General features: G+C 39.0%; 1 protein-coding gene across 2 annotated transcripts in view; it reads right to left on the bottom strand.

The window, feature by feature from the left end:
- Positions 1-23,227, bottom strand: part of SMC1B (structural maintenance of chromosomes 1B) — a 77,727-nt gene that overhangs the window by 6,039 nt on the left and 48,461 nt on the right. Inside the window, exons 15-22 of one of the 2 annotated variants that reach the window (XM_063075333.1) lie at positions 22,131-22,237; positions 19,408-19,549; positions 18,374-18,519; positions 16,809-16,962; positions 6,347-6,445; positions 3,399-3,555; positions 2,778-2,932; positions 1,432-1,583 (exon numbers count right to left, since the gene is read on the bottom strand). In XM_063075333.1, the coding sequence (XP_062931403.1) occupies positions 1,432-1,583; positions 2,778-2,932; positions 3,399-3,555; positions 6,347-6,445; positions 16,809-16,962; positions 18,374-18,519; positions 19,408-19,549; positions 22,131-22,237 (1,112 nt within the window). The remainder of the gene's footprint in view (positions 1-1,431; positions 1,584-2,777; positions 2,933-3,398; positions 3,556-6,346; positions 6,446-16,808; positions 16,963-18,373; positions 18,520-19,407; positions 19,550-22,130; positions 22,238-23,227) is intronic. The other variant, XM_063075334.1, reaches the window with a different exon arrangement.

Genomic DNA, 23,227 nt, shown 5'->3' with positions numbered 1-23,227 from the left:
CAAACTCCTTACCTGCCCTTCCAAAACTACTCCCTCTTGTGGTATTGTAGTAAGCTGCCTCTTACTGCAGCTCTTATCACTCTAGTTGATTAGGCCAAAATCCATGGAGTCATCAGTCCTTCACATTATCCATGCCCTGTCTGTTAGTAAGTTCTGCCAGCTCAAACTTCTGTTCTCAGCCTGGTCCAACCCATCACCGTCTTTCACCTTGTCACAGTAGTTTTCAAACCCTGTGCCTGCCACTGCTGCATAAAGCCTATTCTTCACACATGCCAGGCTCACTCTGGCCTCAGGGCCTTGACACTTCCTACTCCTCACATCTAGAACATTCTTCCCGTAGCTATCTACAACTTGCTCTCATAATTCCTTCAAATCACTGCTCAAATGTTACCGTCTCAAACAGGCCTTCCTGAAACTCTTTAATACCACAAAGCCTTCTACGCTACTCAATATCTCCATTTCCTACTTTTTTTCCCCCCTCTATAGGACTTGTGATTTTCTAATATTCTCTATATAAGAGAATTAGTTTACTAATATACCCTATTTACTATCTGTCTTCCCCAACTAAAATGAAGTATCTGAGGCAGGCATTTTGTTTTGTTCACAGCTGTCTCCCCAGTGTCTGCAGTAGCACCTGGCACACAGTAAATAGTTAGTAAATATTGTTGAATAAATGGATGGGGATGCCACCTAGTAACAGTCTTATTCTGCTAAGATTCCTTGTACAGAACCTGCCTCCTGCTCTCCCACAGTCCCCCTGCCATAATGGTCTTTTCTCCCTTTCCTGTGGTGACCTATTCCTTTTCCTTCTTGAGACCAGTGAACAATGGTTGTCACACTCCTATATATGTTCCTCGTCACGGAAATAGAGAGGCAGTATCGTCTACTACTCAGATCTTCATCTAATGCTGTGAATGGTGAAAGCTATTATTCGCCTTAATTTTAGTTAACTTTTTGTTTCTTGATTTATTTTACAAAGAAACAGTATCACCATCATCAGAGGAAATAAGGAGGTTAAATACTTTTTAAAACAAATACTTAGCTTACCATTCTTTACTAAACAGCAGATCTCTGAATATGGACTAGGAAAATAACGTACAAGTTGGACTACTTTTTGTTTGTTGTTTTTGTTTCCTGGCAATCCTGATGTCACATTTGGCCATTCAAAATATTTTTCTTTCTTTTCTAAAAAGCTGGAATATAGCAACTATTGATAACAGAAACTGAATAAAAATCTGTCAAAGACTGAACTCTCTTAGATTTGCTGTCTACATTGTTGCAGGCCTAAAACATAACTTGAATTGTCTGGCTGAAGAGTTTGGTATCACATTAGTAAATATTAATGAAGACAAATAGTTAATACGTCTTTTATAAGGTGGTCTGCTTGGTTTCTGCCCTTACACAAAACTGAGTAGCTTGTTGTGGCCTTACCTGTGCACAGCAAACAGGAGAGCCAAAGCTGCCACACACTTTTCTCCCCCTGACAAATTGTCCATCGGCATAAATCGTTTCCCTGGTGCTATGCAGTTATAGCTAATTCCCTCCAAGTAAGGTTCTTCAGGGTTCTCCGGGCTAAGAAATGCCTAAAACGCATTTTAGTTATTTAGCAACATTAGAAAAGCAACTAGTAAGTTTCAACTTGGGGTTGCCACAGAGTTTAAATGCAAAATATTCTATTGGTTAGGTTTTCCTCAATTAAAAAAAAAAAAATTTTTTTTTAAAAGATGACCAGTAAGGGGATCTTAACCCTTGACTTGGTGTTGTCAGCACCACACTCTCCCAAGTGAGCCTACTGGCCAGCCCTAGGTTTTCCTCAATTTTGATGTAAAAATACCAATGCCTGTAAGTAATGTATTTAGTTCTACATGTAATCACAGGCAACAGGGTTGTCTGGGTAGAGGAAAGAGGGAAAACATACTAACATGTCCAAGGATCAGGCCTTGCCACCAGACTGCCATTCAAACCTCTGCAGCATATGCCATTGTCTTATAAAAACAGTCTTTATTCAATTGACTCACTGGTTTATTCATCAAACATTTATTGAATGTCAGTTGTGGGCCAGGTACTGTAAATAAAGAGATGACTCCTGTTCTCAAGGAGTTAATGGGTTTATTTTAATCTTACTTTACTGAAAATTAGTATGTTATTTTCAGTTGAAATTCAAAATATCTGATCCAGGACCAAATCTCAGTCATCAAAAAAAAAAAAGAAAAAGAAAAAACAAAACCAGAGCAGTTAGTAAGTCCTGACCTACATCTCTATTCCACACTCAATTCCACAAGTATTTGCTATGGATGTTTATAATGCAGTGGGTGGTTATAGCAAAGAGGCTGTCATTAAAAGGGACATATCTGGATTTGAATCCTACCTTTAGTTCTTTCCCTCTCACTTGTTACTCTGTTCAACTTCACAAATCAACTGTTTTCCAAAGGTCTTATACATGACCCTACCTTTACCATACAGACCTACAATTCTATAAAATTAAATTAGTACCAGACAACAGAATTTCAGAACTCAAGAGAACCTGGAAACCAAATGATCTAACCCATTTGTTTTTTTAGATGAAGAGACAGGCCCAGAGTTTTGTCCAGGCTGGCCAGTGTAGAGTGGGTGGGATCTAAAAACAGGTCATTAGAGAACCAATCTTCATGAATTGACTTTGCCCTATAAGCAAGTCACTCAAATAATGTGGCAGTGTTTGTTTATTTCCCACCAGAAAAAAACCACTGTCAATAATACAAAATTCCCACTAGTATTTTGGGGTGAAAAATACATACTTGGGCACTGTCGTTTCTGCAGAGCTTCTTGTAGATTTGATCAATTGAGATTAAGACGTGCTCAAAACACTTGCTGAAAAGATCGTATCTCCTTTTTTTCACATGTTCAAACTCTTGCCTACACAGTCTGGCTTCCTTTCTGCTGGCCTCAAAAGCTAGGAGAAAATCAATGTTCTTTATTTTGGAAACCACTGAGGGGGCTTCTCTTATTTAAACTTTAAAGCATAAAATACTTTTAAAATTAGATTTCGAGTTTGGTTGTCTCGCGTAAATCTACCTTCAAAATACCTCAATTATAATTAAGGCATGGCTTTTACAATTGATGAGCCCTTTTTCTAATAGGGATAATTTCTAACTAATATTGACAAATTCTAACAAGTATTTAATAAATTTTACTGACATTAAAAAAATCTGTTCTAAAATAACCAACATGTTTTAAATTAATTTTTCAAAAAGGAAGCAATTAGTGATTCAGTATTAAAAGCACACACATTAAGACAATAGAGATAAATATATATAATATAAAAAGAGAAAGGCAGAATCTGGGGGATTGTTGTCAAGTGTTAAAGAAATCACAACACCCATGAATATGATCTTATTAATAGCTAAATGCAATTTCACCATCTGTGGATTCTTGCAACTTGTCTCTGGCAGTCTTTAAGTTCTCCTCGGCTCGTAGGTTTGGGGCTGCTGTCTTGCACAGAACATCTTCCTGGGATGCTATTTGCTGCAGCAGGAATCTAAGGTGGGCCTCGACTTCTTTATCAGTTTGTAAAGCCTATTATTGGCAAAGAACAACAGTGATGGTCATGCCTTTTACATCCAAATTGCTAAGGTAAGGCACACATGCAGGGCCCTTCACCATCTGGCCCTACCAGCTCCCTCTGCGCACCACCCTCCCCAAAGCCCTCTCTGAGCCTGGAGCTGCAGTCGCACCACAGTGTTTGTAGCTTCCTGAGTCGGCTGTGTTGAGTCTGCTGTGCTCTTTTATGGCTCTAGTGTTGTATATACTACTCTTGGAATGCACTTTATCTTCTTATTTGTTAATCTGGCTAAAAAGCACCAATTTATATATCACCTTTATTTACTCTTGTTAAAAATATTGATCATCTACTATGTATTAGACATTGAGGATTCAATGATGGAAACTATCATCTTTGCCTTTAAAGGGCTCACAGGGTAGTCAGAAATATAAACTGGCATTTACAACAGGGTGAAAAGACCACTAACGGCAAGCACAGGTACTATGGGGCAGAGAAAGATCCAGCCCAGCTACAGCAGGTGACAGCCTGAAACCTGAATGGTGAATAGAACACACTCAAGGGAGGAGGGAAGAGAAAGTGTGTCGCATGCCCTTCCAGGAAAAGTTTCTTCACCTCCCAAGGAGGGTTAATTAATACATGGTAAAGGTGACATTTTAATTCACTGGGAAGAGAGTATTTGAAAAATGCTGGTGAGTAAATTAGTTAACTTGGGCCCTTTAAAAAAAATAGATTCTTAACTCATACCATAAACTAAAATTTCAGATGAATTACGGAGGTAAATGAAAACAAAAGAAAACCATAAACGGGAAGAAAACGTTTACTCAGTAATGAGGTGGGAAAGGACTTTCTAAATAAAAAAAGCAAAAGGAGAAAGCACTAAACAGAAGACTCCAGAGAAGACAAAAGCTGCTTTCTGATTGCCAAAAAGTGCCACAAATACAATCAAAGAGTCCAGCAAATCTAATAAAATATATTAACATATGAAGTGAAAAGATGTGGTGGGGGCCGGCCGGTGGCTCACTTGGGAGAGTGTGGTGCTGATAACACTAAGGCCACGGGTTCAGATCCCATATATGGATGGCCGGTTTGCTCACTGGGTGAGTGTGGTGCTGAGAACATCAAGTCAAAGGTTAAGATCCCCTTACCGGTCCTTTTAAAAAAAAAAAAAAAAGAAAAAGAAAAAAGATGTGGTGGGTATCGCTCCTCAGCATCCACTCTCATTTCTTCCTTTCCATCACAGCCCATGCTTTTGACCAGGTAGGCCCATCTCTGCCTCATAGATCCTAAGTAGTAGATAGGGGTGGGCCTGCTTGGTCTAAGGCAGAGACTACCGCCCCTTCCCTCACAGTGATTGGCTCAGGAATGAACATGTGACTCCATTTAGGCCACTGGGATGAGAAGACAATTACTGGGGCTTGGTAGAAAGAATTTTTTCAGTCTTGGAACAGCACCACTACAAAAGGCAACCTCTCTCTCCTCTGAAGGTTGTGGCTGTGGCTGGAAAGCCAAGACTGGCTGCAGTATTTTGACCTCATGAGAAACAAACCAGAGCTGCTTAGTGGACTATGAAGCTGCATTGCAGGTCTTTGCTCTGCAGCTGTGGAGCAATGGCTACACTATCACCTACGGCACTCTGGAGAAGCCCCTGTACCTACTGAGGGTACTACATTGGCACACTAATAGGGCAAGTTCAGGATGCTGGATTTGGCTACTTTTGTTGATGCAGGACTTCTCAACCTGACCACAGAAACTTTTCTTTGGCTAGACATGTCACGGTATTAATGTTCTGCAGAACACACAGAGACATGATGATACAAACATTAGAAAAGTAACCTATTTACTGCCATTTTGTGATACTGTGATATAATAAATATATCTCTGGTCTTTGTCCTGATTCCTGGCACAGAGTTTCTAAAACCCTTGGAATTTCCTGAGTGACAGAGGTGAGAGGAGCATTTTTCGTTATTCATAATAAGCCCCTTTCCAACAAACCAGAGTTTATGTTGATGAGCTGACTCTTGGACTGGTTGCCAGAGGAACCAACCTCTGCTTCTCCTTTCTGGGGAGGGGAGAGAGGCTGGAGATTGAGTATATAATCACCAGTGACCAGTGATTTACTCAATCGTGGCTACATAGTGAAGCTTCCACAAAATCCCCAAATAATGTGGTTTGAACAGCTTCTGGGTTGGTGAACACATGGACATGCTGGGAAGGTGGTGAACCTGGAGGGGGTATGAGAGAGGACATGGAAACTCTGCATACCACTCCCATACCTGGTCCTATGCATCTCTTCTATTTGGCTGTTCTTGAGTTTTATTCCTTTGTGATAAACCAGTAAATGTAAATAAAATATTCCGCTGAGTTCTCTGAATTATTCTAGCAAATTATCAAACCTAAGGAGGTGGTGGGATCCCCCAATTGGTCAGAAGTCAGTTGGTCAGAAGTAGGGGAGGCTGGACTTCTAACTGGTGTCTAAAGTATGAGCAGTCTTGTGGGACTTGGCCCTTAACTTGTGGGATCTGATACTAAGTCCAGGCAGATAGTGTTGGAATTCAGCTGAATCGTAGAATGCCAAGTTGGTATTCAGAGAATCAGAGAATTGCTTGGTATGGAAAAAAACCACACATTTGGTGTCAGAAGTGTTGTTGAGTATAGAAAAACTGTTTTTCCTTTGTATACTTCAAAAACCATTAGGGAAATCTACTTTAAAAAGAAAAACTCTATCATCTAAATGTCTTCCTGTGATATTTAAATACTACATTCAATATTACTATAAGTTAGAAACAATTGAAATCTTTCAATTACCTTCAAGTCCTCACTTAGAGAGCTGTAGTCTATTTCAATGGCTCCTTCTTTTTCATAGATATCACCTGTTGCCTGCGTACTTTCTGCTTCAGTTCCCAACTGAAAAACATGTGAAACTGCTTTCTGAAATGGTGATCTCTATTCATCTGTCAGCCCCCAGCCCTCCAGTTGCTTGTCAACTCATTCAGATTAAAAGCTAACAATGGAGGCCTTTAAGGCCACGATGACCTGGGCCCTGGTCACCTAATTCCATCATGCACCAGTGTCCCATGCTCACTCTGCTCCAACCACACTGGCCTTCTTGAGCACAGCAGGCACATGCCCACCTCGGGGCTGGCACACTGCCCTCTGCCTGGACAACCTCCCCTAGATGTCTGCACCACTTCGGATCTCACCTCCTCTCCTCACTGGCTGCCTTCAGGCCATCCCTGGTCTCTCCACCTAAAACTGCAAATTCGTCCCCACCAACACCCTATATTCCCTTTCCTCCTTTATTTTTCTTTAGCATGTATCAACACCTCACACACAAATATTTTACTTGTTTGTCATTTTGTCTGTATGTCTCTCCCCCACCAGAATATGAGAGAGGATTTTTGACCATTGTGTTCACTGCTGTATTCTCAGTGCCTAGTGCAATGACTGACAAAATATACTTCTATTTCCATATATATTACTCTCTGAACGAAGGAAGGAATAGCAAAGAAACAAACGAGTACTTCTTCAGCTGTAGGCTGGCCTCAGGCCAAAACCAAGAACCACAAATTAAGAGGGGAAAAAAACCCAAACCTGTCACTCTCTCTTTTGTAGATATTCTCAGCTAAAACAAACTCAATGAAACTACTTTTGGAATTAAGTCTACATTTTATGTAATACATGTGTTAAAACAGCTCACACAGAAGTTGAACTTGAATACAAAATATAATGTTGAAGCCTAAATCTTACAATTATTTTTTATGTGATTCGACATCGTCTTGTATTAAAACTTTATGTAAGTCATCTGGTGCCTTGCTACTCAAAGTGTGGTCAGTGGGCTAGCGACAGCAGGCCTCACCTGCCAGCTGTTAGAAATGCAGACTCTCGGGCCAGCCCGTGGCTCACTCGGGAGAGTGCGGTGCTGATAACACCAAGGCCCCGGGTTCGGATCCTATATATGGATGGCCGGTTCGCTCACTGGCTGAGTGTGGTGCTGACAACACCAAGTCAAGGGTTAAGATCCCCTTACCGGTCATCTTTTAAAAAAAAAAAAAAAAAAAAAAAAAAAAAAAAAAGAAAGAAATGCAGACTCTTGGGCAACAAGATTCCCAGATGCTTCCCCAGCACATTACGATTTGGGAACCAGTCATCTAGTAAAGTCTCCCCCACAATATAAGAATCTTCTGTGAGAACCCTGGCAGGTCAAAGTAACTTACTCTCTGTCTGAACACCTCCAACAGAAGGCGAATGTCAGGTTCTAGCTCACAAGTGTTGTAAGACAATACTCCTACAGCAATTGTAAGACAATCATTTTTAACCAGTGATCACTGTTAAACCATCAGGAGAGAGACAACTCATATCTAATGCTGTTTTATTTGGGGCTTTGTAGAATATCTCGTACCGCATCACTATTACACCACCACCACCAGATGCGCTTACGAAATTCCAATTGGGGAACTCACCAGTAGATTCCCTCTATCTTTCTACTAGGAAGTGGCCTCTGCTCTCCAAATCTAGTATTCTCCTCAGGACCAGAAAGAACAAGTGTGGTCCACATGAGAGACCTTCACCTATTTGAAGAGAATCAGCGTATTCCCCAAACCTTCACTTCCCAACATGACCTGGTCTAGGTTTTCTTCACCATCCTGGACTTTGAAAGCATCATGAGTGAATGCAATCTTCCAGTGTAGCTTCACTAGCACAAAGAGGAGAATTATCTTTTTTAAAAAATACTTTATTTTTCAGAGCAGTTTTAGGTTCACAGCAAAGCTGAGAGGAAGGTTACAGGGATATCCCATATACCCCCTGAACCGCACATGCACGGCCTCCCCCACTGTCATCTCCCACCACAGTGGTCCATTTGTTACAAGTGATGAACCTACAACAACACATCATAATCACCTGAAGTCCAAAGTTTTCATTAGCATTTGCTCCTGTTAGTGTAACTTCCATGGGTTTATATAAATGCATAACAACATGTACCCACGGTAAAGGTATCAGACAGAGTAGTTTCACTACCCTAAAAATCTGTATTCCATCTGTTCATCCTTCACTCCTGAGACCACTGATCTTTTTACTGTCTCCATAGTTTTGCCTTTTCTGGAATGTCATATGGTTGGAATCATACAGTATGTAGCCTTTTCAGATTGGCTTCTTTCACTTAGAAATATGCATTTAAGTTTCCTCCATGTCTTTTTATGGCTTGACAGTTCATTTCTTTCTAGTGCTAGATAGTATTCCATTGTCTGAATGTACCCCAGTTTATTCATTCACCTACTAAAGAATATATTGGTTGTTTCAAAGTTCTGGCAATTATAAATAAAGCTGCTATAAACATCCACGTGCAAGTTTTTGAATGGACATAAGTTTTCAGCATCTTAGAAATACCATGTAATGCAACTGCTGGAACATATTGTAAGAGTTTTTTATTTTATTTCTTTTTAAGATGACCGGTACAGGGATCTTAACCCTTGACCTGGTGTTGTCAGCACCACGCTCTCCCACATGAGCTAACCGGCCATCCCTATATAGGGATCTGAACCCGTGGCCTTGGTGTTATCAGTACCACACTCTCCCAAATGAGCCATGGGCCAGCCCAATAGGAGTATTTTTAGTTTTGTAAGAAACTACCAAAATGTCTTCCAAAGTGGCTGTACCATTCTAGGGATTTCTGCAATGAAAGACAATTCCTGTTGCTCCACATCCTCGTCAACATTTAGTTTTGTCAGTGCTCTGGATTTTGGCCATCCTAATAGGTGTGTCGTGGTGATTTTGGCCATTCTGATAGGTGTGTAGTGGTGTAGGTGTGTAGCCATCTGTATATCTTCTTTGGTGAAGTGTCTGTTTAGGTCTTTGGTCCGGTTTTTAATCAGGTTGGTTTCCTATTTTTAGATTTTAAGAATTCTCTATATTTTTTCTTTCCTTTTAAAGTTTTAATTTTATTTTACTCACTTTTAATTTTATTGTGATAAAATATACAAAACATAAAATTACCATTTTAGCCATTTTAAACTGTACAGTCCAGTGGCGTTATGTACAATCACACTGCTGTGCAACCATCACCACCGCCCATCTCCAGAACTTTTCCATCATCCAAACTGAAATTCTGTATCCATTAAAAACTTCCCACACCCTCTTCCCCTCAGTCTGTTTACCACTATTCTACTTTCTGACTCTATGAATTTGTTGACTATTCTAGGCACTTCATATAAGTGGAACAATACAATATTTGTCTTTTTGAGTCTGGTTTATTTCACTGAGCATAAGGTCTTCAAGGTTCATCCGCGCTGTAGCATGTATCAGTACTTTATTCTTTTAAATTTTTATTTTTTAATTTTAACATTTATTTCTACATATTTATGGAGTACAGGTGGTGTTTTAATACAGGCACATACTGTAAATTAATTCACTTAGGGTAAGTAGCTTAGCTGATGGAGTTTGTATGTGCTGTCCCCTCCAAAACTCATGTGGAAATCTGATCTCCAATGTGGCAGTGTTGGAAACTGATTGAGTCATGGGGGCGGGTGAATGAATGGATTAATGCTCTCCCTGGGGGAGGAGGGAGTAATGAGTGAGTTCTCACTCTATTAGTTTCTGCCAGAGCTTGTTGTTTATAGGACCCTGGCACCTCCCCTCTCTCTCTCTCGCTTGCTTCCTCTCTCGCCATGTGATCTACTTGTACCCGCCGGCTCCCTGCCACTTTCCGCCATGAGTAGAAGCAGTCTGAGGCCCATGCCAGATGCAGCTGTCCCAGAATCGTAACCCTAATAAACCTCTCTTCTTTATAAATTACCCAGTTTCAGGTATTGTTATAGCAACACAAAACAGACTAAAACAACAGCTTTGTACCTGCTAATCTACCAGTCCCCTCCACCACACTCTCCACCACCCTCCCTTCCCTCCTGGGCCTCTGGAAACCATTATTCTACTCTCTACTTCTATAAAAATCACATTTTAGCTTCCATACATGTGGTGTTTGTTTTTCTGTGCCTGGCTTACTTCACTTAAAATGACGGTCTCCAGTTCCACCCATGTTGCTGCAAATGACAGGATTTCATTTTGTTTCATAGCTGAATAGTATTCCATTGCGCACATATACTATAGGGTTTTCTTAATCCGTTCATCTGTTGATGGGCATTCAGGTTGATTCCATCTCTTTGCTATTGTTGATAGTGTTTCAATGAACATGGGAGTGCACATGTCTCTTTGATATATTGGTTTTATTTCCTTTGGGTATATTACCCAGTAGTGAGATTGCTGGGTCATAAGGTAGTTCAATTTTTAGTTTTCTGAGGAACCTCCATACTGTTTTCCAATATGGCTGTACTAATTCACATTCCTACCAATGAGGTAGTTCCTTTTCCCCCACATCCTTACCAGCATTTGTTATTTTTCTCTTTTTGATAAGAACTATTCTAACTGAAGAAAGATATCTCGTGATTTTAATTTGCATTTCTCTGATGATTAATGATGTTGAGCATTTTTTCATGTGCCTGTTTGCCATTTGTATGTCTTCTTTTGAAAAAGGTCTGTTCAGGTTCTATAACCATTTTTTAATTTGGTTGTTTTGCTGTTGAGTTACTTATATACTTTGGATATTAGTCCCTTGTCTGATGTGTAGTTTGCAAACACTTTCTCCCATTCTGTACCTTGTCTCTTCACTTTGTTTAGTGTCCTTTGTTGTGCAGAAGCTTTTTAGTTTGATGTAGTCCCATTTATCTATTTTTGCTTTAGTTACCTGTGCCTTTGTAGTCTTGTTCAAAAAAGCACCGCTTACTCCCATTTTGTGTAGCATTTTCTCTTATGTTTTCTTCTTGTAGTTTCATAGTTTCTGCTCTTAAGGGCTCAGGGTCTCACAAACCTATTATGGGTACCTAGGTCTTGTGGTACAGGTTCACACTCTGTAGCAGGGTTAGATATCGACTGCCCACACCAGGATCTGTGGCTGAGGCCCTCCTGACAGCTTGGGCTCTGTTAGCTGTGACTCTGACCCTGGCAGGCTGAGCAGCACAGCACTAGCTCGACTCTGGGGGAAAAAAGGTACTCTGGAAGTTTGGACCTGGGGAGCAGAATACTGCTGCAATTTGGGAACCACAGCAAATGGGGCTCAGTTGTCAGTCAGTTCCCAGAGGATGAGGCACCTTATAGTGGTGACTCTAGCTCCTGAAACGGAGGGACTCAGCACTATCTCAGTCTTCTGAGGCCAGGTGCAGTGGCAGCAAGAACCTAGAATGGAGGGGTGCAGCTTTTTGGGCTTTGGGGGGAAGGGAGCAGCATAGTGCTGACTTCACTCCCTGGGGGAAGGGGTTTCTCAGCAGCTCAGTCTCTAGGTAACAGTCCAGCTCCAGGGATTAAGAGTACCAGAGTTATCCGGCCCCTAGAACAAGGTGTCTCAGCTCAGCCACTGCTCTGTTTCCCTGGGATGTGAGGCACTACATCAGCTCAGCCCTGGAATACACAGCTGCTTAGCTCAGCCAAGCAGCTTCTCAACTAAGACAACAATTCCCAAGGGGCAATGCACCCCTTCAGCTCAGTCTCTATAGGTGGACTGGGAGGGGTAGTTTAAGATTCCCCCAAAGGGAGTATGCAGCTTTGCAGCTTTAGTTCTAGCCTGAGGGTGAGGGCACAGCTACCCTCCCCCTGACCCTGGACACCCTCCTGCAGCAGTTCCAGTTCTAAGAAGGTGAATAAGGCTTGTGAGCCACAGAGGGTGGGGTACAGTGTCATCTCCTTTAGGGGAGTACAACTGTGTAGACTCCAAGCAGCTCCTTCAGCTGGGCTTAATGCCTGTCTATATATTTCAGATTTTTATCAAATATGTCTTTTGCGGGCCGAGCCCGTGGCGCAATCAGGAGAGTGCGGCGCGCTCCCGCCGCAGGTTCAGATCCTATATAGGAATGGCCGGTGCACTCACTGGCTGAGTGCTGGTCACGAAAAAGGCAAAAAAAAAAAAATGTGTTTTGCAAATATTTTCTCCAAGTCTGTAGTTTGTCTTTTCATTCCTTTGACAGTTTCTTACACAGCAGAAATTTTTAATTTTAATAACGTCCAACTTGTCATTTATTTATTTCATGGGGCATAGCTTTGGTCTTGTCTAAAAAGACACCACCAAACACCTGCTTGGTGTTCTCTGAGCTTTCTGGATCTGTGGTTTGATGTCTGACATTAAATTCAGGAAATTCTCAGTCCTTGTTCCCAATATGTCTTCTGTTACTTTCTTTCTTCTCTTTCTGGTATTCCCATTATAGATATGTTACACCTTTTGTAGCTCTTCCACAGTTCCTGAATATTCTATTCTGTTTTTTTTCTTTATTTTTTTCTTTTTATTGAATCAATTGATTATACATATTTTGGGGGTTCAACATTGACATATGTTGATCAAATCAATATTACTAGCATATATATTGTTACAAATCATACTTATTCTTTATACCTCTTGTTCAATCTCTCCCCTTTCCCCTCTCCCTCCCCCCTTCCCCCTCTAATTATCCTAGATTTCTTCTCTCTTTCTGAAAGAGTAATGGTTACTCTGTTGATTTGTTACCTAGATGATCTGTCCAATGCTGAGAGGTGTGTTCTGGTCCCCCAATATTACTGTAGAGCAGATGCTTCTTCTGTCACTATGGGATAAGCTTTGTGGACAGAGGCAGCCTCTTCTTTTCTTTAGTCTCTACTGGTGACTCTCCTTGTGTCAATGCACTCCAAAGGCTGGCAGACCATCTGCATTGTGGTTGTGGCATCTAGCTGCTTTCATGGCAGCCATGGTTATTGTGGTGGCTGTAGTGGGCCACCCACATGGAGGTGATGTTTTTAGCATGCTTACCTAGTTGGTGGTGGCGATGGTGGTGTGCCTGGTTGTGGGAGGAGGGTCTGGTTCCCAGATCCACACCTCAGGATCCCGAGCAGGGCCCATGGCACTGGCAGTGTGCCTGGTTGTGGGTGGAGGGTCCCAGTTCTGTTCTTCTTTTTTTTTTTTTTGTCTTTTTTCTCTTCACTTTTTAGTTTTGGAGGTTTCTATGGAGATATCTTCAAGCTCAGAGATATCCTTTTCTCAGTCCTGTCCAACCTATTAATAAGCCCACCAAAAAAGTTCTTCATGTGTTTTTGATCTGTAGCATTTCTTTATTGTTCTCTTAGAACTTCCATCTATTATGGATTGAACTGTGTCCTCCCAAAATTTAATGTATTGGAGGCTTAGTCTCCACTGTGAAAGTGTTAAGAGGGTGGAAAATCCTATTATGGTAGTTGAGAGGTGGGGCCTTGAAGAGGTGATTAGATTCTGAGGACCACGTCTAGAGGATGGACTAATAAATGTGATTATAGGCATGGTTCTGAGAGCTTTAACAGAAGAGCATATAAGAAGTTCTCTCTCTCTCAGCCATTTTCTACCATGTGAGACCTCTGAATTGCTGTAAAGCCACCACTGAAGACCCTCACCAGATGTGTTCCTTGGACTTTGGACTTCCCAGCTGGAACTGTAAACAATAAATTTTGTTTTCTTATAAATCATCCAGTTCCAGGTATTTTGTTAAAAGCAACAGAAAGAGACTAACATACCATCTCTCTGCTTACACTGCCCACCTGATCTTTCTGGTTTTCTACCTTTTCCATTAGAGTCCTTAGCTTATTAATCACAGTCATTTTACATTCCTGGTCTGGTAATTCCAAGACCCCTGCCATATTTGAGTCTGGTTTTGATGACAGTTCTGTTTATTCAAACTGTATATTTTGCCTTTTAGTATGTTTTGTACTTTTGTTCTTGATAGTCAAACATGATGTACTGGGTAAAAGGAATTGCTATAAACAGGCCTTTAGCAATGTGGTGGTGAGGTTTGTGGGGAGAAGCATTCTACACTCCTACGATTAGGTCTCAGTCTTTACAAGCTTGTGTCCATGTTCTGTGAACTTCACAAGTGTTTCTCAGTTATTTTTTTCCCCTTAGGTGGAACAGGGTGGCTAGAGTTGACTGGAGTTGGGTATTTCCCTTCCCCCAGAGGAATCAGGCACTAATATAAAACCCCAGAAGGTTAGGCTCTGGTTAAGTAGTTTCACCTGAGGGCAGACCTTAAGAATAATGGAATTCTCTGGCTCTCAGAATGGTTCCTCTTCTCCTCCCCCTGCCTTAAGCATAAGGGGATTTTTCTCTGATATTCACAGTGCCTGGATCCCCTGAAACCAGACTTTTTTCTCTTTTTATCTCTTAGATTTGTCCACACTGAACCTCCAGCAATTCAGAAACTACAGTTTAGGTTTTCCTACCCCAGTAGCACTGGTGTTCCCCATGGAGGTTTCTGCTCATGGGTTTCTCCTCTGGTAAAATGTGATGCCGTGTATTCAACTGTCTGTCTCTCCAATTTTGGGGCAGCAATTTGACCTGTGACCTTATTCCTCATGAATCTAATAAATTATTGATTTTTCATGTTGTTCAACTTTCTACTTGTTGTTAAGACAGAGTGGCCACTTCCAAGCCTCTACATGCTGAACTGAAAACTGGAAGTCTCACTTTTCTTTTTAGATAATAATTCATTATGAATTCACCTTAAAGTTTTAATACTATACCTGCTTTGAAATACCTTTCCATAAATATGGAAGGCTTTCATGCTAATAAAGATATAAGTAATTTTACATTGATGGTGGGCATGCTGGAGAATAATTCTGAAGGTTCAGTAATTGAAATAACAATGGGACCAGAACAGCAACACTGTTACTGACCAACATTTATGGAGAAGTCAGTCATTAAAACTGCTTCCTCCTCTATTCCATTCTATAACAAGCCTCTTTCAAATTTACCTTGCCTTTTAAACAGACTTTTTCTTTCTGTAGTACAATGAGTACTGTTTTTCTGTTCCCACCTACTTCTGCTGGTAACAGGCACCCCCCCTCTTTTCACACCCACAAGAATGAGTACAAGACCCAGAATAAGCCAATCCAAATTCTCTGACAAGATTTTTTTGAGAGAGGGCAGGAGAAAGTTTTTTGTCCCCTCTAGTCAAAGCCAGCGGTTTACACCTCCAGCTCTGTGAGGAGAGTCGATCTGGGAAAACAAAGCCAACGCATACTGAGCAAGAAAGAGCAGCATTCAAGTTCCCAGATTCAGCCATGCGCGAGACCTCCTCCACTCCACCCCATCCCCTTACTCCTACTTTCTTTCTTTTTTTGTTTTTTAATCTTAAAGCTATTTGAGTTGGGTTTATGTCATTTGTGGCCAGGAAAGGGTCTTCTCCTTTCCTTATCTCCTGTCTAGAATGTGATATCTGTTAAAACAGAGAAAAAAGACAAAGACTTTTCAGTATAGTATCACACCAGAATTATGCTATGAGAAGTGGTCAATATTAGCAAGAGAAAAGCTTCTTTTATAGATGTTTCATTCTGAATAACCCAAAGGACCCAAGGCCTTTTATGGAGCTGAAAACTGAATGGAACTGAGTGAATTTCTGAGTGTCTGGAGGCACAGTAGAAAGGAGAGGAGGACATGGAAGGGAGACCAGAGAGAAGAGATTGACTAACACACTCAGTAAGAACTCACAAATGAACTGAGAGGCAAAATAAATAACTACTTTCACTATACTCGGGATTAGCTAATAGTAAGACATTCTTTCTGAACTGAACAGTCATCTTTCCCTAACATGAGGGACAGAAGAAAGGGCATATACTTCCAATCATCCTAAAGTATGCTGTATAACAGAAATGTGGTGAAAAAGAAAGAAAAAAGGCCAACAGGGAAATGTTGACCATTAGTGGGCCTGGGTTTTATCTTGTGATTTCTTGGCTGTCCATTCTTGCCTCTCCCTGCACTCTCACCACCTCTATAAACTCAGTGAGACCTGTTTCTTCCAAGAACCACCTTGATACAGTTGTTGGTGAAGGTGCAGAGCAAGATCCCTCCACACATTACCTACAATGTTACGAGAGTGCAGGGAACTGCTCCTGCTGGCAGGTGACTTGCATATAGCCTGCGGTTCATTGTGCAAAAATGTTCTTAACTCCAATAGCTTTAATTCTGTTTTCTTTTGTGTATATAGTATGTAGGTAAGAAACACAGATCCATCCTGTAGAGCTAAGGAGACATGATTAACAAAAGAGAAAAGAGAAATGCACAAAATTCCTAATCCTCTAGAGTGACAACCATTTTGCCCATTTTCCTTACTGGAAGAAGATGTCTTCCCCATCCCTAAAGGAGTTATAGAACAAAAGAAGGAATAAGCAGTCAAAGGGCATTGCATTAATTTCCATAGAAATGCACATATTTTAAAATCATTTGATAGAATACCTCCACTTCAATGATGTCATCCAACGACCCCATCAAAAGAATTATTTCAATGTCTTGAACTCTGCAATCAAGCAGCATGTTATGTTTCTCTAATCGTTTCTTTTCCAGAGAAGTCTGAATGGTTACAACTTCTTTTTGCAACTTTCCCACTTCCCTATAAATACAGATATGAAAGTGATTTTACTCATTGTGTAAAGTAGCACCAAGGAAGAAAAATGTATGTTATAAACTTCCATGATGAAATGTTTTTTCCTATTAGTGCTATAAGCTCTAGAGTTCTCTCATTGATGCTACTAATTTACAAATTAACATTCCTGCAAAAGGCCATAAATGTAATTAGTTAATCCAAGGGAACATTTTTCAATAATAAACATTACTGCTTTAATCAGGGTTAACAAATATACAGTGCTTTCCTAGTTACTTTATTTTTAAATCTGTATAATTTTTCAAGCTGCATTTTTCCCTTAAATATAAGCTCTACATTTTAGAATCTCAAACCAAGACAAAACGTCTCTTAGCAAGAAAAATGTCTTACCAAGTTAGTTATTACACACCTACTAATCTGAAGTTTCTTTACCACCACCACCACTAATGTAAGGCCTTCTATCTGAAAGTAAGGGCTTCGGTTTTACCAGCTGAAACAATGTGGGATTTTAAAGGGACCTAGAAAGAGGACAGGGTGGAGGAGAGCGAGGGAGGGAGGGAGGAAGAAGGAAGGAAGGACTATGGTTTTCAAGAATAGGAAAACGAACAAATGAGTTTCTTTAAACTAAATACAAGAGTAAAAAAATCAAGAGTAAACAGACTTTAATTCTACTCAAGAATCTTAGACAAAGAACTTTCTGAAACACTGAAGATCTTTGGACAGTGAGGAAAATTGTAAAATGCCAAGAAGCTGAGCAAAAACAGAGAGTTCATTTCATCTGATCACTTATCGTTGTGTCCATCCTACAGGAAAGCAGATGTCATTCTGGTATGACATGCCAGCCAATTCAAAGCATTGTCACAATCATGGCTAATGTATGTTCATCGTGTTCCAGGTACTATTCTAAGTGCTATATGAATATTAACTCATTTAATCCTCACAGCATTCTATAAGGTAGGCACTATTATTATCCCATTTTACTGATGAGGAAAGTAAGGCATAGTATGTAAGTAGCAAAGCTGGGACATGACACCAGGCAGTGTGGCTCTACATTCTACTCTCTGACGCTGTATGCTATTTTGCACAGACTACAGGGAATCTCTGTACCACAAGAAGATACCAGTATCAAGAAGGATTTAAGGTAAGGGACTCTATACAGGTTCATGTTTTCATCCACCAAAAAGAATTATTTACTCTAAACAACTAACTACCTCTCTTGGTTTTCCCCCAAATTAGAATGTTTGGGCTGGCTGGTCAGCTCAGTTAGTTAGAGCATGGTGTTATAACACCAAAGGCCTTGGATCCATTCCAGCCAGATGCAAACAACGAAAAAAAACTCACAATATTTGAAATTTCAAATTGATGGTATACATGTTTAGAACTCTGGTTAGGTCTTTGCAATTGATGAATTCTTAATTACCTATCAACAGCCAAAAACTTCTTCCGTTCCTCTTCAAGTTGAGTTTGAACTTTGTCAGTGTTGGAATTCTGAGTGACCAGTATGTCTTTAAGTTGCTGCCGCTTTGCCGTGAGTTCATCCACGATTTGCAGACAGTTTTCTTCAGTCTGAATGGAGAGGATTTGCATTGTAGATTTACCATCTTTTATGTGAATAAGGTCAATAAATTACCTTATTACTAATAAAACCAAACCATTCGTTCCATGATAAGTCTCTTTATTCTGTGTGCTGCTCGAACCTCTATCATAGATTGTGACACACTCCCATTCTATGCTTTTGGAACCTGGTAATCACTACCTGCCTTCATCCTTCATTTGGATTCATTCCTCAGCTCACTGCCATTTGACTTCTGTTCCCATTGTCCAGTGAAAGTGGTCTTGCTACTATGACCTCTAATACGAAATTAAACAGATTTTCCTGACTGTGCCTTTTTGACAGTCTTCATCACATCCTCCCTCCTGAAACTCTGGGGCTTCTATGATAACACCTCTTCTGACTCTCCTCATAACCTAACTGGTCACCTTCCAGAATCCCATCGTTGTCCCACTGCTCTTCACTACCTACCTCCTGCCTGGGATTCTCAACCATTCTCATATGGTTTCAATTTACTCTCATAACCAGCAACTTCCAAATCTGTATTTCCAGCCTAGACTTCTCCCCTTATGTACATACTCTTTAACTACCTGCTGGAAATTGCCATCTGGATGTTACAAAGGCAATTCAAGCTCCAAGGGTCCAGAATTTTCTCTCCTTAACCTGATCCTACCATCACCAATCATCCAGGTTAGAACTTAGCAGTCATTGGTAGCATCCCCTTTGCCCTCCCTCCCACTTCAATATCCAATAATTCATGAAGCTCTGCTGATTTTAAGGATTTCTCAAATCTGCCCCCCACTCCTTCTATCACTATTAGGACACTTCAGGAGCTCAACATGTTTATTCAAGGAAGGATGTTATAATTTCAATAGAGAGGCACTTCAGCCCCCCATTATTACCTTCTTTAGGTTATCAATGTCTTCTCTACCTTTCTGGATAGTTTCTTTTAATTTGTTGGTCTTTTGCAGTTTCTCCTTAAGCTGATTGCGACTATATTCCAGCTGAATATTAAGCCGAGTTTTTTGTTTTTCAAATTCTAATCTAGTATGATAAAGTCAAGCATTGTAAGTAGTAAGCAGAGTACATTGATTTTTTAACTTTTTCATATGGAATTTTCAAAACAATACAAAACTGGGAGGAATACTGTAATGAACCCCCTTGTAGCTCTCACTCAACTTTAATAATTATCAATTCTTGGTCAATCTTGTTTCATCTTTAACTACACTCACTGCCCCTTCCCACCAGGCCTCATGTAATTTCAAATCTGTAAATATTTTCATATGTATCTCTGAAAGTGAAATGAATTTTAATTCATAACCATAAACTATTACAGATAAAAAAGACAATAATCACCCAGAGTCACGGAAAAAAAAATCACAGGGATATTAGTATTTTGAACAGAATGAAAATAAAAATACAACATACCAAAATTTGTGAGATACGGCCTAAGCAGTATTTACAGGGAAATACATAGCTTGAAATGCTTATATTAGAAGAGAAATCTAAAATACATAATGTAAACTTTCATCTTAAAAAGCCAGAAAAGGAGTAAATTAAAACAAAATAAATAGAAGGAAGGAAACATTCAACAGCAGAAATCAATAACATAGAAACAGACAAACATAGAGAAATCAATAAGACCACAACCTGTTCTTATAAAGGATCAATAAAACTGATACACTTCTAGCTAGATATTAGGAAGAGAGGACAAATCACCAATATCAGAAATGAAAGCACATCAGTATAGACCTTGAAGACTTTAAAAAGGTTAGAAAATATTGTGAATAACTTCATTAATAAATTTGACAACTCATAAAATGCACAAATTCCTTGAAAAACACAAACTAGCAAAGCTCACCAATGGAAAAAAAAAACTAGAACTGTACTATGTCTTATTAAGGAAACTGAAAATTAGTAATTAAAAAGCTTTCTGGTATTGCCTGTACTATATTGTTTATTTCTTTAAATCATTCACTTTTAAAATTCAAGAAATCTTATTTTTAACAGGAGATTTTCATTTATTATTATTAATGGAATATTTAGTTTTAAAAGAAAACATTTATTGTTATAAATGAAAAACAGTATGTCATTTGACATAAATTGGAAATGCTAGTAAAATTAAAAACTGTAAAAAGCAAACCAAACCACAGGCCTTCCCACAAAAAAGGTGAATGGCTTTGGTTGCCTCACTGGCAAATTTTACCAAACACTTAGGGAAGAAACAATACTAATTCTATACAAACTCCTCCAGAAAAAAGAAGAGGAGAGAACAATTCCCAGCTCATTTTATGGGTCTGGCATTACAATGATACCAAAACATGACAAAGACATTACAAGAAAACTACAGATCAGTGCACTCATAAGCATAGACGTAAAAATCCGTAACGAAATTTGAACAAGTCAAACCCAAAAAACATATGAAAAAGATCATGACCAATTTGGTTCACCCCAAGTATGGAAAGTGGATTAATATTCCAAAATCAATCAATATAATGTACTATTATATGTATTTACTATTAATAAACGAAAAAAAACCCAACCTAACCATACAATCATCTCAATAGATACCAGAAAAAGTATTTGACAAAATTCACTCATTTATGATAAAAAATGTCTATAAAGTAAGAATGGAAGATAGCTTCCTTAATCTGATAAAGGGCATTCTGAACTTCATATACCTAATCAGGAAAGACTGAATGCTTTTCCGCTAAGACTGGGAATGAGGCAGGATGTCTGTTCACACCACTTTTATTCAACATTGTACTAGAGTCCTAGCAAGTACAATTAGGCAAGAAAAAGAAATAAAAGATATACTAACTGGAAAGGCAGAAATAAAACTTTTTTTTCACTGACAATATAATTATCTATCTATCCTGAGGATCTACAAAAGAGCTACCAGAAATAATAAATAAATTTAGCAATATTTCAGGATACAAATTCAAATAACAAAAACCAATTTTACTTCAATATACTACTAACAAACAGTTTTAAATTGAAAATTTAATCCTCAGTGCCTAGAAGGGTGCCTGGCAGATGTTTATGTGTACCTTTTTGAATTTTGGCATCAATTATGTTTATTTCAGAAAAAATGCATTTCTTCCTCTTCTACACATTGAAACATTTGTTTAAACATTAAACACTGAAGTTACCCGTGCCTTTAAATTTTGCTGGGATGATTCATCTGTGAAACCATATGTGCTTGGTCCATGTGGGGATGGGGTGGGAAGGAAGCATTTTTACTTTATTTTCCTATGGTAACTGGCATCCTTAGATTTTTCTATCTTGTTTTGGGTAACTTCTGGTAATACATTATTGAAAACTATCAATTTTATCTGCATGTACGGATATTTACAGACAACAAAGCAAATTAGTGTTACATTATTCTTTTAATAACCAGTACATGTGTAATTATGCCCCCATTCTCTGATTTTGTATATCTGTGCTTTCTTTTAAAAATTATGGAATGAAAGAATTAGATCTCTGTATAATATGAATTTTTACTAGCTATTTCTGGAGGAACTAAAATAAAAACTACCTCACGCATAATTCCTGTAAATTTTGAAATAATAGTTATTATTTTTACATGCATGTAAGTGGCTTACCAACATCTTAATAAAAATACCTTTTTTGATCAATTTCTTGTTGCCGTTTAACATGTTTGTTCTCAAATTCACGAATATTTTCCACACCAATTTCTTCACAGAAGTGTTGAAAAATATCATCTTCTACCTTTTAAATTATTTTAAAACAGGTTAAATAATTAATTTTAGGAAACATACAGACAAATGCTTAAATATAAATTTTTCCCTCTTATATTTTTGTGGATTAGGTCAAAAACTAATTCTACCAAACATTACTGTAGTCTGAGGAGTCAGTGCTTTCTCTTCCTTTAACTCCGCAAACTATGTCCATCTATTTTCAAATTTCTTATTCAGAAAAACAATAAAGAAAGCTTGCAATTGGCCTTATTAAGTGTTTTGGCTTTATGAAGTGTTTAATATAAAATTGGAAAGATTTAGTCATTTACTTTAGTCATACCAAAATATAACATTCTATGTAAACAGAGAAAACATTCTTTCGTATGAGTAATACTATAGCATCTTAGACAGTATAAAAACAAGAGGAATAGAGCATAGATTTAAGAACCAAAGATTTGGAATGGGCCAGCCCGTGGCTCACTCGGGAGAGTGTGGTGCTGATGACACCAAGGCCATGGGTTCAGATCCCATATAGGGATGGCCGGTTGGCTCATCTGGGAGAGCGTGGTGCTGACAACACCAAGTCAAGGGATAAGATCCCATTACCGGTTATCTTTTTGGGGAAGAAAAAAAAAATAGATTTGGAAAAATTAAATGAGCTAAATCCAACAAAATAAAATTTAAATCAAATATTTTTAAAGCCCTGCATGTAAGTATAATTGTAGGATGAGAGAGACCTGTCTTAACAGAAGGACGTTAAAAACTTTTAGATTTTAGTTGAATGTACATTAAATATAAATGTGATAAGATTGATGCAGTAGATTGATCCAATTAGCACAAGTAGATAATCCAAATCATGGAAAGTTATATGCACAGCGTTATATGCATAATACTCTGTACTGATCAGAAAATATTTTGACATGCTCTGTTCTGGGCATTGGCAAACAACAGAGTATCCAGAGGATGATTACCAAAACTGGCCTTAAATCCATGGTAATGTGAAATGATAAAAGAAATTAGG

This window comes from Cynocephalus volans, chromosome 12 (assembly GCF_027409185.1).
Source record: "Cynocephalus volans isolate mCynVol1 chromosome 12, mCynVol1.pri, whole genome shotgun sequence".
NCBI classification, from domain to species: Eukaryota; Metazoa; Chordata; class Mammalia; order Dermoptera; family Cynocephalidae; genus Cynocephalus; species Cynocephalus volans.
This window is presented reverse-complemented; position numbering and strand designations above follow the sequence as displayed.